This window comes from Coturnix japonica, chromosome 2 (genome assembly GCF_001577835.2).
Source record: "Coturnix japonica isolate 7356 chromosome 2, Coturnix japonica 2.1, whole genome shotgun sequence".
NCBI lineage: Eukaryota > Metazoa > Chordata > Aves > Galliformes > Phasianidae > Coturnix > Coturnix japonica.
The window spans coordinates 35,664,045-35,679,795 of NC_029517.1; the positions used below are offsets into that span (position 1 = coordinate 35,664,045).

Sequence of the window (15,751 nt, forward strand, 5' to 3'; positions counted from 1 at the left end):
AAAAGATATGGAGATTTTGGAAAGGGTCCAGAGGAGGGCCACGAAGATGATCAGGGGGCTATCCCCTATGAGGACAGGCTGAGGGAGTTGGGCTTGTTCAGCCTAGAGAAGAGAAGGTTGCAGGGTGACCTCATTGCAACCTTTCAATACCTGAAGGGAACTTACTCCCAGGAGGGGAGTAAACTCTTCGAAAGGGCTGACAATAGCAGGACACAGGGAAATGGTTTTAAGTTGAAAGAGGGAAGATTTAGGTTGGATGTTAGGGGGAAGTTCTTCACTAGGAGAGTGGTTAGGCCCTGGAACAGGCTGCCCAGGGAGGCTGTGGATGCCCCGTCCTTGGAGGTGTTCAAGACCAGGTTGGACGGGGCCCTGGGCAACCTGATCTAGTAAATGTGTATGTTTGGTGGCCCTGCCAGGCAGGGGGGTTGAAACTACATGATCCTTGAGGTCCCTTCCAACCCGGGTCATTCTGTGACTCCGTAAGAGCTCCTGGTGAAGCTGGTACCCTCTGCTGCAGAAGGCTTCCAGTGACGAGGAACTAAACCTCCTCAACACCACACAGCGCCACATCCCAGCGAACACCCAAACCCAAACACTCGCCCCAATGCATGAGCGCAGAACTTCCCTCAGCCCTTCCCCCCTTCCCGCCGCCCTCAGCTCGCAACGGGGGTGGGGAGAGGGTCGGTCCACGCCTGCGCGGTAGCGGGTTGGGCCCGGCTACGTAGTGTGCGCAGCTGCCGGCGTAGCGTGGAGCCGCAGATGGAGCCTCCCTCCGGCGCAGCAGGTAGGGGCGGCCGCCACGGTGCGCTCACCCCCGCGCCTCCTCTTCCCGTCGGCGCCTCGCCATGGTTTCCTGCGGGAAGTCCCCGCGGGACTCTTCTGGTGTCCTCCCTGCCGAGTGTGGAGGAGGATCGCCGCGGGAGCCTCGGTGGGCTCGGGCTGTGCTCGGGCTGTGCTCGCGGCTCAGGGGCTCTGCTTGCCCTCCGCCGTCCTCTGCCTCAGCGCTGGGAGCACGGCGCGGGCTTCAGGCTCCCCTCAGCGGCAGAACTCGGCTTGAGCCCCGGGACAGCGATATGTGTGTGCCCTGGGAGCCTCGCCATGCCTACCTGCCTGCCTGGGGAGCAAAGCTGCAAGCTGTCGTGGCTCTGGACCTTTGGCACAGGAGTGTCCCGGTGGCTAATAGATGTGTCTCATTGCTGAGTTTAAACCTGTGGCCATACAGTAGCATAAGGTGCATATGAGCGCTGTGTTCCTGAGGCTTGTACCTTTTGCAGGCACACCTATGTTAAAAGGCCAGGCCTACAGCGAGGTGAAAGCTGGCAGTTCCCCTTCATGCTTGTGCCTTGCTTGGTGAGGCCTTGACCTTAGAAACCAAAGGGCACTGGCCATTTCCTGTTCCTGATGGCAATGGCTTGGGCCTGGCTTTCCAGGGCCTGCTGATAAGGTGTTTCTGTGGTGCTCAAGCTCTGGTTTTGTGGATAGCACATCTAAGTGCTGCTGTGTTAGAGTTAAGAAAATGGTATGAAACTTGTGCTGTGTATCAGCTGCTGGTGGTTGTCAACAGTACAGTTCTGCTCTCAGTTATCCTTTAAAAGAAGTCAGTAGAAATTAGAATAGCTGAAAATAAGTCGTCGTTCATTCCTTGTGTGACAAAGATGATTCCAAAGACTGACATGTTTTGCATTCCCGTTTGTTCCTGTTGTTATATGACATATGCCTCCCACCCTGTACTGTAGTCTTTTTGGTTTTTTTAATCTGTGGTGGTAGTCCTGTGGAGGTACTTTATAGATATATACTCTGACACCAGTACTGAGATTGATCTGCTAAGCAGCAGCATTGCTTACTGACACCTCGCTCAATCTGCAACCTTGCTATCCTCTACCTTATCTCCCCACTAGCCCCATTGTTAGTCCCTGGCTGTTACATCTCTGTTGAAAACCTCAGAACCTGTACTGAAAGCAGAGATGTCTACGTGAGATTGTGGAGAAAGTGGAAACAATAGCTGCAAGAGGTGTGAGCTGCTCTGTTTGTATCAGTAAGGTGTTAACTCAGATAACTCTGGTGTGGTTATCGTCATTAACTACTTCTTGACACACATATGAGGAAAAAAGAAGAGGAAAAATCACAGTTGAGTAAATAGTTACCATGAGTGATGCCGCATTTATGCTCACAAAACACAAATATTCTCATGCCTTTGTGTGAGAGTAGAGAGTGAATGTCAGAATCCTCTAAGGCTTGGAGATGTGAATCTTCACAATTCCTAAGGAAGGAGACTTTTTGGCCGCCACTATTTGGGAACGAACTGTGGCTGTGTTAGTAGGTGGTTGCATTTATAGAATGGCTTGGAAGGGACCTTAAAGATCATCTAATTTGAACTCCCTGCTGTGGGCAGGGATGCCACCCAATAGATCACGCTAACCAAGAAATGAATAAGAGTTTTCTTAAATGACTTATCTACTGTGTTAACATGATTTTGCGTTATACTTCTGAAGAATGAACATGCTACAGCCCGGCACGGGAGTATTTATGTATTTATTTATTTACTCTATGCCCCATTGCTAAAATTGTCATTGTTAAGATGCTACTTTCAGTAGTAGAAGTCATGGGTTATTGGAAGGCACATTTTCAACATGCATTTGGTTGTAGTTGTCATTGTTAGTAATGATGTCTGAATCCCCTTCTGAGAACTCACAAATGCTTAAAGAGAAACATAAGGTTACTGATGGTAGCTTGGATACACGGTACAAGGTTTGACACCTACCCTGGATATTTTTAGGGGCTTTAAGAACTGAGGAACTTAATCATTTTCTTAAGCTACTTGAAGTATCTGTTTCTGAGTGTCATCATTTGAAAATTAAGGTGGTTAAATACAGTAGCAGTGTATCAGTGAAAGGACTGAATTGGCCTTCTAGAATGATTAGGGCTCGTTTTGAAATGACATAGACAGTAAAACAGAAATAGAAGAATATATGGATATAGATTCATAGCTTCAAAAGATAGAAAGAAGTAATGCTAGAGACAGCAATGTCAAATTAAGAGGTGAAAAATATACAAGTAAAAGGAAGAACAGTTTCACCTTGTAATTAAACTTCCTTACATAACATTGGTGATCAAGAATGTAAGTTACCATCATCAAGAAGGGTTTTAAATCAGATTGACCTTTCTGATGTTCCAAGTGTCTTTGGCTTGTGTCAGAGATGTGAATTGAAAGGATAATAGTGATTCATTAAAGTTGTTCAACAGCCCATTATTGAGAACTGTATGGGAAAAGAACTAAGACATGGATGCCGTATTGGGACACTCCAGCTAGTTTTAGAATACTGAATAGAGTTTAAAATCCAGAGAAACATCTTCAGTCATTTTGTTAATGTAACCAAAAGGTTTTCATTCTTCTTTCCACATCAGAACCCCTCATTCTGTACAGCTTTTGGCAAACTGAATGATCACCTGTGGTTTTGAATCATATGTATGTGCTGTTAGTTTTTAAGGTCTTCATTGATTTGTTTGTTATGTGCTGCATTCACTAAATCTGCTAGTGCAGAAATCAAAGATGAATAAGGTAGGCATTGTTTTGCCTTCTTTTTTAATCCGCACTTTCATTAAGAAAGATATTTTGTCTTGATATTGAAAATATTTTAACTTGTGTGTGTTCTTTGTTATCTGAAATGAAAGATGTAAACTGCAGAGCCAGACAGACTGTTCAACCATGTATTGAAAAAAGCGAGTGAAGAGCTAAATACTCAATTCCTTATAGATGTTAGGCAGAATATTCTAATGAAACATTTTGTTTTCCAGTTTTATATGAAAGAAAAGAAGAGTGTTTAATACTCTTGCTATTCTTAATGTCATTGGCATCTCCTCTGGGGGTTTCAATGGTTTGTAGATTTTTCCCGCACCTCATCTTCAAGAGCAGGTTCCTTTGCACTTGGATACTGATTCCTTATTTCAGTTTTGAATGTATACAAAGATCTGGAATACACTGCCTAGGTCTAGTTTGTTTGTTTTGGTTTATGTTCTTCGGGTAGTTTGTGATGTTTATGGACCTTTCTTTGTTTCATTTTCCAGGTGTTAGTGAGCAGCACATTCTTTGACAACATCCACTCTTAGGAAGGGTGTGGGGTCATGGGAATTGTACCTTTGTGACTGGTTTAGACCAGAAGTTCTCAAATGTTTGGGCTTCACATAAAAAGCATGGTACCCTTTGTATAGGAATCCGGTTGTAACCATAGGGATGTCAATTTTTGCTGTCTCAGAAAGTACAAAATGTGTATTTTGATTCTGAAATAAACACACAAGGCAGCAATTAAGTGATGAGAAGTTGTGCTTGGAGGAATTTTACATCAGTTTAACAAATGAATAATTCAGAAGTAATAGAACTCTAAATAGTAACATCCATATAGTTGTTACTGCCTTCTTATTTTGTGTATTTTGCTGGAATTCTCACTTACAGTTGTCTGAAGGGGTTTGGGTTGGTTTCCTTATAAGTAGCTCACATTCTAAGTTCTCCTAACTGGCAGCTCTACTATTCCTGTGCAATAGTTAAGATCATAGAATCACAAGGTTAAAAAGGACCTACAAGATCATCTAATCCAACCATTACCATAGCTACAGCAAACCACTAAACCATATCTTGTAGCTCCTCATCCAGATTTCTCTTGCACATTGCCAGGGATGGTGACTCCGCCACCTCCCTGGGCAGCCATTCCAGTGCCTGACCACTCCCTGAGAGAAAAAGTTTTTTCTCACGTCTAGTCTAAACCTCTTCTGATACAACTTGGAGCCATTTCCTCAGGTCCTGTTTGTTGCCTGGGAGAAGAGGCCAAGCCCCTCCTCCCCTCAGGAAGTTGTAAATTATAAAGAGGTCTCCACTGAGCCTCCTCTTCTCCATGCTAAACAATCCCAGCTCCCTGAGCTGTTCCTCATAAGACTTGTGTTACAGACCTCTCACTGGTTTTGTTGCCTTTCTCTTGACACATTCCAGGGCCTCAATGTCTTTCTTGTGGTGAGGAGCCCAAAACTGAACACAATACTCAGTGGCTCACCTCCCCTTTGATTTCCAGCACCTGAAACCTGTTGCTTAGAGGGAGCAGTGGACATGAGGTAGGCAGGCAGGGGGAGCACCCATGACGCTGAGTCAGGACTCTTCCAACCCTCCTCATCAGTCAGGTCTGTCCTCCTGTGACAGGGCAGGGGGTCCACCACTTTTTTGGAGGGTATCTCCCCTTTCGCCTTCCCCCTCCAGAGAGTCACTCCACCAGCCTATCTCCCTCTTGCATTCCGTGATGGTCCTTAGCCTCTGCACCTCCTCCTTGAGCTCCACCACCAGGCTGAGCAGCTCATCCACCTGCTCGCATCTCACACAGGTGGAATTCTTGCCTGCCTCCCTCCCCAGGCAGCCACAGGCTCAGGCCCTCCCTGCAGCCAGAGACCTGAACTGCTACATTTCTGGGCAGGCCCTCCATCTGGGTCACCACAGTCTTATTAGAATAGGCCCTCTATCTAGTGGAGACCATGTTTAGGCCTGCAGTCTCAAAGACCGCCAAGAAGAAAGCCAGACTGCTGAGCAAGGAGGGATGATACAGTCCTCAGCTCTTGAATCACCACCTACACCCACAGCTGTATCACTGTGTGGGCAGTGCTCACTCCCTCACAGCAGAACCACACTGTTCTCAATGGGCAGCAACAGTGGCTACTAACCTAGGATGAGCTGTGGGTGGAAGTCAGCTCCCCAAAGCTATTTAAAGCTTATAGTAAGGTGCAGAGGTTAAGGGCAGGTGATGGCATCTTCATAGGGTGTTTAAACTGCTACTAATGTGCCAGCTCCACCCCTGCTGACTCAGGAGCCTGCCCACAAGCTGTCAGCTCCCCAGCACAAGCACAGCACTGTTGCTGTCTTCAAAAAAGCCTTAAAAAGAGCTTTTCTGTTGGCTTTTTCTACTCCATATTCCTTGCCCAGTGCAGTCTTACCTGCTCTGAAGCTGGTCTCCGCAGTAAAAGATAGCATGAATGAACCAGCATAGTAAATATTAAGCGCTGATCTACATTTGATTGTGTGGATCCTAGTTATGTTATGTGATTGGAGTGGAAAAAACCAGCAACCAAACCTCCCTGTGTCAAAAATGTCCACAAGCAACTTCAGGCTTGGCTTTACTTATTAGTCAGTAGACATACAAGCATTTGGAAGCCTCATGTAATTAACAAATAAGTGTGCTCTGTCAGGTTTGCTTTCCCTTTTCTTTCTAGATATTACAGACTGTAATATAGCCATTGCTCATTTTTAGTGAACAGGCTTGTCAGTATTCTCGTAATCCAGTATTGCCATGTTGCAAGAACACATGAGCCCCCAAGCAAAATGTAAGATAACAAATTCAGCCAGTGAAAAAGGTGAAAATTGACTTTGAGGTGATGATAGAATGGTGAGAAGTTAAAGCTTTGGAAATTTTCCCCCGGTGTTGTCATGCCTGTACTCCATCTTAATTTAAAATGATGTGAATATTAGATAGAAAAATCTCAAAATCTGTAACTTTTTAAATACAACAAAATTTATTCATATACAGCTTAAAAAAAGCCTACTGTATAAAGAAACTGAACTGATCAGCCTCTTTTCAATCAGGATTTCAGGATATCACATACATTACTTTTCTTGGATTATAACACTTCTCTCACTTTGTTGTCCTGCACTTTAAAACCTTGGTAGAAAGCAAAGTACTTAAGACTCCCAATTCCTGAGCGAATGCTGATGTGCAAATGAAGTTATCAAACTTGGTAGCATTTCATGTATGCACGAAAACGTTCTCTCCTGGTCCATCGTGAGCTGGTTCACGCTGGATGTTTTTGACTGGTGAAATTCATTACCTTTAGCCGGATCCTGAATGTTTCTGTGGGACCGAAGTTGCAAAGGAATGTGCTGAAACTCTTCTGTCATTTTGGCCCTGTGAACTTCTTGGAGTATGGGCACAGGAGTTCCTTCGTGGGTCATTGGATTGTATAGGAGGTATTAATTTCATCTTCAAGAAGCATTTTTTAAGAACTACAATTGCAGGAAAATAAACCCTCCTATGTTTTTAGAAGCACCTACTTTTTTTCTGCTTGTGGATTCACAGAATCACAGAATTATCAAGGTTGGAAAAGACCTAGAAGATCATCTAGTCCAACCATTGCCAATACTTCCCGGCTAAATCATATTCCTCAGCACAACATCCAAACGTTTCTTGAACACTCCCATGGTCGGTGACTCCACCACCTCCCTGGGCAGTGCATTCCAGTCCCTGACTACCCTTTCCAAGAAGTAATACTTCCTAATGTCCAGCCTGAATCTCCCCTGGCGCAGCTTAAACTTTAATAGATCTCTCTCTGAATTTGTGTGACTTTCATATTTCAGAATAGAGGATTTAGGTAATTGATAACATCAGTGATACAGCATATTCAGTGATACATACCTTTTTTGATGACTGTTTTTATGGTGCACGTATACATATGACTTACAGATCTTATGTTAATTCATGCTAACTTCTTGTTTAATCCAGATTGGCTAAGTTGGGCAGAGTAGCAGAGATGTAAATCCTGAATGTGTTTTTTTTTTTTCCTTGAAGGAGTTGTAAGTTGTAGCTGTCTTTGCCCATTCAAAATGCAACTGGGATGCAACTAAAATAAGTCTGACGTGGGTTTTGAAGCCAGTAGTCCGAGGAAAGGAACATTTGCCTCTAAGCATACAATTAACACTGCACTGCTACTTCTTTTATTAAAGAAAGTATACTTCGCAGGCAGCTTTGTAATCAGCGCATTGGAAACCATGAACTTCCTAAAACACAACAATTGTATGCTGTCTTTGCAGTATGTGAAATATTTTTGTCAAGGGATACAAAAAAAAGACTAAACCCCTGAATTTAATGCACTTTGTTAACTTGTTACTCATTGCTTTGCTCATCGTTGATACTGTGCTTCTTACTGAATCATCTCATATTTTTGAAGTACTAGTTTCAGTTGTTTTTAAGTCACTAGATGAACAACCAAGGGCATCCAAATTACAAGCAGAGTATCCAAAAATGCATGTTTCAAAACCTTTCACTGGACTTGATTTATGCAGTCCCACTTGGATGCTAAAGCTGTGAGGCTTCTTCAAACATCTGGATGAGTTTTCAACTTCTTCTCAACATTTCTGAGTAATCTATGTCCTTGCTTCCTAAAGTCATCTGAAGGATGAGAGCAGAGCTGTAGACTACCAGCAAGATGTAGTGACAGGGGGATGAATAGAGTCGGTAACCAGCAATGTTGAGTGAGGATGGAGAGGTGATAAAACTTATACTGTTCAGGGAAAGATTTCATCTTGGTATCTCCTTTTTGTTACAGTCTTCTATTCAATATGAAAAGCTGCTAGAGTTCCTTTCATTATTAAGACTGCAAAGCAGCTTCATGTTCTTTCCATCTCTTGTCCTCTTAAAGGCTTGCTGTCCATTGCACAGGACTGTGCCGTGATCCTTTCTTTAGGCCTTTGTGGATCCTATAGCTAGAGGCAAGAAGGCAAAGAATGTTTCAGTCATTTCCCAGTTTCCCAGCTCCCATGCAGAGAGAATAAGATGTGTATACTCTACTCTCCTAGTGGTTGCATCCTACTGATGCTTGTATTTCCTGGCTTTTTTCTCATTTTATAGAAAAATAATGAAAACCATTAAATTAAATGGTTGTGGTCCTTGGCTTTCCATCGCACTAGATAGCTTTTGCAGCTGAGGGTTTAATCAACCACAGAAAACTATTGCAAATGTAGCCTCATGCCCTACGTATTGTATACAGTCAGAGCTGTTTCAGGCATTGAAATTTACCAAAACCCCCAGATTTTATTTGTGTTAAGAAAAATGCTTTAAAATTGTTTTTAGTGTTTCACTGAATAGGAATATCTCATAGTTTTGTGATCTCTGCCTTTAATTCCTTACAGTACCCTGTAGTGGCACGGAAAATAGTCCCTCTTTCAGAGGGATACATACTTTTTTATAGGTTTTGTCCATGTGTCTTTTATTCTGGCAACTACAAGCTTAGATCTTTGAGCTGTTATGTTCTATGTCCTTGTGAGAAGCAGCAGCATTCTGGAGTGTGCTGATACAGTTTTGTCTGGTAGCTTTATTTCACCAATTCCTTGGCTGTAGCTTTGCCCTTGTTTTGAAGGAGCCAGTGGTCCAGATGTGTTAACGTCTGCAAGCCTACATTTGGTTTTGGCTTTATTCTGCGCCTATTCATACAAAATGCTTTAATTACATTGTTAATTCTATTATTAACAATATTTTATTATTGTTAATTCTGATTTATGTAACCTTTACTCAAGTTGCTTATGGTCCTGGTTTGTTCCTTGTAACTTTTGATTGTAGTAGATTTCAACACCAAACACTATATAGGTAGAACATGCTTGAAACATTAAGTTGCTGTAACAAGTGTGCCCAAGTTTTGGCTGGCAAAGATAAGGAGGAGAAGCTGCTGCTAACACTTGTTTGGCTTGCTGGCAGCTGAAAAAAATAGTATGTTATTGTCACACTTTGCTGCCAAAGGCTGAGAGCATCAAGCAGCCTATGTGGAAGACCAGGCAAAGTGCAGGAGGATGAGGATAGGAACCAAAGGTATCAACTCTCAAACAAGGACAAACTGTAAGAAAACCTATTTCTTGCTTGCCTAGGAATAATTCTACTGATATTTTGAAGAAAAAATAAAACAGCAGGCAAAAAACATAGTAGGTGTATTGTAATGCAGATTGTGTTGGGACTAGTCAGCAGCAAATCTGGTATTAGAATAAGAAATATATATCTTAGTGCAGACTAGTGAACTATCTAAAGGGAAACACTAGTTATTATTCTAGAAAATGTAATATAGTTGAAAAAAGGCAAAAGGAATTGGTAGCTTTACATTGTGACGGCCTCATGTTTTTTGATGAAGTCTTGCTTCTAAGGTGTGGTTTCTTTGAAAGTTCTTGCCATGTAACTTCAGCTGTAGAGCTGATTTGGTTAGACTGATGTCGATCTCTTTGCAGGTGCTCGTCGGTTGCTATCAGAAATTATTCCACACATAAACTGTTTCTAGCTGATAGCTGATGTTGTTAATATTTGCGCCTTATTATTTTGATTTGATGTTTTGTATAAATGCTAGGGATACCAACTTCAGGACCGTGTTCACAGTATCACATTCTCGTGTGGGTTGGAAGGGACCTTAGAGATCATCGAGTCCAACCCCCGGGATTCGAGCCTCCTGTGTAGCAGAGCGGCACTTCTACCACTTGCGCCACAGGGGGATTTGAACCCAGGCCTCCAGTGTTGCAACATGGCATTCCTACCACTGCGCCACCGGGGCTTTGAGATCTTTGACTGAAAATTGCTATTCATATAATAAAATGATTAGTTTAGAATCAAAGAAGAATGCTAAAATGCTTTAGACATTCCGGTTGAAAATCATGAGTAAATACAGTACTACTCAATCTAAACATCTCCATTCGACCTGTTTGGTGATACAGATGCATGTGGGTGCAGAAATCTACCACCTTGGCTATATAAAATGATCTGAATTGCCTGTGCTTTGTATGGTTTAAAAGCTGATACTTGCCAGTGAACTTCTGAAGAAAAAACTGTAGATGAGACCATAAGTGATCTTTATTCTTGTTTCCGTTGTACTGTCCCATAATTGCCTTTAAATGATTGTCATTGCTCTCTTCTGATTCTTCTTTCAAGACGCTTCCCTGTGTCCTGAGTTGCCCATGGGTGCTGATGTGATGAGGGTGCACAGTGCTGACTGGGGACTGTCAAATCCTCTGCTTTGGTGGCAGCTGATGTTCCCGTAGCTAAGACAAAATAAAGGTGTAGGCTATAGTTTGAGCCAGTGGTGCTCGTGGTAGCTGTAGCCTTCCCTCCACTTGCTTCTGCTCCTGCACAGTTCTTTCTCATGGACCATCAAAGTATCATAGTGAAATGGATTGGAGAATCTATCTAGCTGAAAAATTGCATGAGAAGAAATTTATTCACTGTCCAACCAAATTCACTTCCCTTTTGGTCCACAGGCCAGCAGAGAACAGCTCTGTGTGCAGAGAGAGGGAAGAGCATTGCAGGCACTGGGATAGGGAAGGACTGTAGTAGTGCCAGCTTGTTTTGGCTGAAGTTGCTCAAAGTAGAGCTGAGGCATGTAGTTCAGTGGTGCTGTTTCCTGCCATACCATTGGGCTGAATCCTGCTTTTTAAGAAATGTGCTTTAAAGTTGTGTGGCATCTTACGTTTGATTGTACAGATCCTTTGTACTGTAGTTGTACTGATACCCTGAAGAACTTGTATTTAATTGTAATTATTTTCTCAGTCATGAAAATGAGAGCATTAAAAACACATTGATTTGTGTTTAGTATTTTTGCTGCATAAAAGACTGTTTCTTTTTGTTGTAGAAGTTTCAAACAAGAAATTTATCAGGAGAAAGAGAAAATTTTAGTTCTAATTCTGTGTATTCGTCATTATAGAGTTCTGTTTCATTACCAGATTCCCCCAGTAATATCGGACACACAATGCTGCGCAAGCTCATAATGTAGCCTCATAATGTTACTAAGCTTTAAAAGGTGAGGCATTAGAAATGACTAGTGAAACGTTAATCTGTTTCCTTTTGATCTAGAGATAACTGCAGATGCTCTGAAAATTAGCGTGTTTGAAATGAGGCAGATGACTTAATTGTTTCTCATTTCCTTGATTTAATACATCACACATTTTCTTCCATTCAATCTAAATATTTAAATGCTATTTTAAAATGATTTGTCACCCAGAATTACAGCGTATCTCACAGCTTTCATAATGAGAGCATCACAGCTGATTCTATGTTGAAGAATTATATCAGCATCAAAAGGTGAATAAATAGTGTGTTTGAGGAGGAAAGTCCAGTATTCAGTATAATGATGTTGAGCTCTACAGTGTTCTGAACAAATGTTCTATAAAGGGCTTTTAAATCAGAAGCGAAGAAGGAAGAAGTTGTGCTCGGTAAATTCTCACCCCTTTTGTTCTGAAGAGAATTGATTTAGAAAAAAAATAATGCGTTTCCAAGTGATCTGTTATCAGTAGTTGTGCACATAGTAATGAACTCTGTTTAGAGGCAACTGCGTGCAAACTACAGCTCTACATTTAAATTCAGAATTCAGGCATCAGTGTTGTCTTGCTGTTTTTCTCAGTGAAGAAACTCTCACAGATAAGAAAATGGTTACTTGTGTTTCTTTTTGAAGAACCTCAGTCTTCCACGTAGTAATACAAGTATACAAGTTTTAGTTTCTGCTCCAAGGTGCTATGTTTCTCTGCCTTATTACGTGAGCTAAAAAGCTGAAGATTGTATAGATAACACAGAAAAAAGTTAATCTCTTGAATTAAACGTGTCTAAATCTTTGTGTTGTCTTTATGTAGATGTTCTATTTAGTTAAGGCAGAATGAAGAAAGTGCCACCAGATCCATGGTATTTTCTGCTGTTGGTTTGTGACAGATTTAGTATCTTAGTATCTGTTCTATAAACGGTGTTCACAGAATCACAGAATTGTAGGGGTTGGAAGGGGCCTCTAGAGATCATCGAGTCCAACCCCCCTGCCAAAGCAGGTTCCCTACACCTGTGTTGTGTTATTTCCATGGATCACTTTTCTCTGAAACTTGGAAAAATAACGTTTTCCTTTTATTTTTGTTTGTCTCTCTTGCAGAGAATTCTAAGCTGAGACATGTAGAAAAAGATGTCTTGATTCCACAGATAATGAGAGACCGAGCTAAGGAGCTGTGTTCAGATAAAGTGCGAGGTAAGAGTCAAGAATACATCAGGAGATTGGATGTATTCACTTTTCTTCCCAGACTATAATCCTTGTTTTTGGAGACAAGTAGTCAGGAAATTAATATGTACGATCAGCATCTTAACTGTTTGCTGTGAAACCAATAGTGTGGTACATATATAAACCTGCCAGGATGACCTTGGCTGCTTGGTGGTGTGACGTGTTTATCAAAAATGACTTGTTCTTGATTGGTTCTCATTGCTAGAAAACTTTCCACATTTTGATCTGGATTATGTGATGAGGGAGAAACAAAGGGTTACTTGTCCTTATTATTTGATACTTGTATAGATGAAGTTGCTTCACATGACCCTTCAGGTAGGGCGTCCTCCATTGTAATAGATTTATTTACAAAGCGTATCCTTTCCCTCATCAGTGCTTTAGTGATGCAAGCACACGGAGATATGTAATTAGACAGAATTTGTTTTAGGCTGATGCTGCCTGCTTTGGTATTTTTTATTTTCTTATAAAGATTACTGGCTAAAAAACAAGTTTGAGCACACTGTACCCAAAATATGTAGACTTAATTATTAATGATACGTATGTTCTCTATACTAGTATACTGTGTACATTACGAACCATACAGAAATAGAAATTAAAAAAGAATGAGATAAAGGTGAAATATTTGTTTTCCAAGTTAAAGTATACAGATACATCGGAAGGTTCTATAGGTGAGACACTTGCACTGTTTTCAGTAAGTCAGTAACAATGTGTCCATTTCCAAACATCCATTTGCAAAATGATCTTTCCATAGCACAAGTATCTTTTGAAAAGCAGTTACTTTCTCCCTCTTTGCTGAAGCATCAACTTCACCTTGAAGGGACACATCAAGCGGGTTTATTTCTTTCTTTTGAAAATGTCTGCCAGGGTGCAAACTACTCACAGCCACCTGTCATCAGACAAAAGGTCAACAAATCTGCAACACTTGTCTTTTTGTTTAAAGTAAATAAAAAAATAATAAAAATAAAACAAAAGCCAAGAAAAAAAAAAGTGCTTGAAGTTTGACAACTCTTTTAAACACTCTGTTGTGAGCTAACCAGCAAAACTCCCTGTGGTATGAAAGATTTTCATGGTCATTTTGTGTCTCATTGCATAGTCCTCTACAGATTCTGCTGCTTGTAGGGCTTGTTTTTATGGAGGTAACTACATTGATGACATCCTGTTGCACTTTGTGCTCTTCTGACTCCAACAGCTTTGATGCAAACACATGGCTAGGAGTAGTGTGTTGGAAAAGTCTAATGCTTGGTATTGCCTGTGACCTTTTCCAGGAATTCTCTTTTTTAGTTCCCACAAAAGCAGCTGCCCTGTCAGTGGTTACACTTGCACAGTTCTTCCTTAAGTCATTGGTTTTCAAGCGCAAGCGTTTCCCTGATGGTGCGTGGCTTTCTGTCTTTTGCTGTTAGAATAATCTACTAGACTTTAATTGTGAGGCTTCATGGGAAAGTGGAAGGAAACCATAGGAAGCCATGACTTTAAATAACACTGGTTAGATTGTTATTGTTTTTGACTTGTAAGGTGTCTGGACAACCAGCTCTAACTAGAAGTAAAACAGGTGTCAACTGTGTCATTTTTGTTTGGTTGTGGTTACGTTGTTTACACAAACTTCAATTCACAGTTTCTTTACAGAAGCTTTTTTTTCAACCACCCATCTGTTTTCTGAGGATTAAATTTAGTTACAACCATATAGTTTAATAATATTTCTTCTGAAAAAGGTGATTGCGTCACTTCAGCTATTTTGTTGTACGCTTTTCAATCCGTATAGGGAGGTGGAGAGCAAATCATGGTAAATGAAGGTTAAACAGTTTTGTCTGCAGGAGAATTTATCTCTCAAATCCATTGTGAAATTATTTCTGGAATAAATGTTTCTTGTTAGTATGGGAGGATAGCCTTAATCATGGTAAATAGCATAAAAGCCATTGCCTGTACACGATTACAAACTAAGAGCATAAGCTGTGTAATTAAGTCATCAGAACTCCTGAGATCCAGTTGCTGTGCTACAGAATGTAGCAGGTATGAACTGATTCTGTTTATGTTAAGTAGCATAGGTACTTGTTCTTGGATTAGGTTTTTCTGCTCTGTTAGTTTTGTTTGACCAACTTCTATTAGTATACCTTTGTTTCATTTTGTGTCTAGGAAAGTGATAAATGTATTATTAGTATAGGAGAAAAAAGCTATTCTTCAAGTATAGGTCTTTACAATTTTCTTGGTCGTGCTGGCTTCCTATCTGTCCCTACAGGGAGCCCCTGTACATTCAATAGTTCTCTGCATGAGCATGGGGTCCATCTGTATATGGGCCGTTACCTTAGCCTGCAGCTATACCACCTAGAGATGTGTGCTTCTCAGAGCTAATAATGTGAGCAGCGACAGCCTGTCCAGCACGTGTTTAGGAGGCATCCAGAGAAAAGAAACCCCAAGGGTTAAAAATAAAAAGAATAAATAAGGAAAGGATTTGTTAACTAAAGAGGTGATACTGCTTCGCCACCGTGATTACATGGGTGACCCGTTGCTGTGCTGGGTTGTCTTTGCTTAACAGAGTAGCTTAGGGATGAAATAACCATGACAGTTTGTCCATTTTTAAGATAATTCCTAAGAACAATGAAGTATGCTGGCCATATTTCATTTTACTTATTTAAATTTATTTTGATTTTTTTTTTTTCAAACTGTGGCAGTATAACTCTTGTAAGTGCTGCACGTTTCTTGAGAGTTTAAGGACATCTTAGTTGCAGAATCATTTTCATGTCCTGAAAAAGGACAAGCACTTTCCTAATGAAAATTACTGTAATTTTGGTAACAGAGGAAACGTGCTTTTTGAAGAACAAATGACCAGAACGCCAACATGCCTTATTGTCTTAATGTCCATTAAGTATATGAACATGAAATTGTGGACTTTTATTGGAGTATCATACAAAGAACAGTACTTTTCTTAAATGTTACCAAACAAACAAAACAGCCA

General features: G+C 41.1%; 1 protein-coding gene across 1 annotated transcript in view; it reads left to right on the top strand.

The window, feature by feature from the left end:
- The first annotated feature begins 652 nt into the window (after positions 1 to 652).
- Positions 653 to 15,751, top strand: part of CMC1 (C-X9-C motif containing 1) — a 43,110-nt gene continuing 28,011 nt past the window's right edge. The window contains exons 1-2 of the mRNA XM_015853957.2: positions 653 to 784; positions 12,679 to 12,771. Of these exons, the coding sequence (XP_015709443.1) occupies positions 760 to 784; positions 12,679 to 12,771 (118 nt within the window). The 5' untranslated portion in view covers positions 653 to 759. The remainder of the gene's footprint in view (positions 785 to 12,678; positions 12,772 to 15,751) is intronic.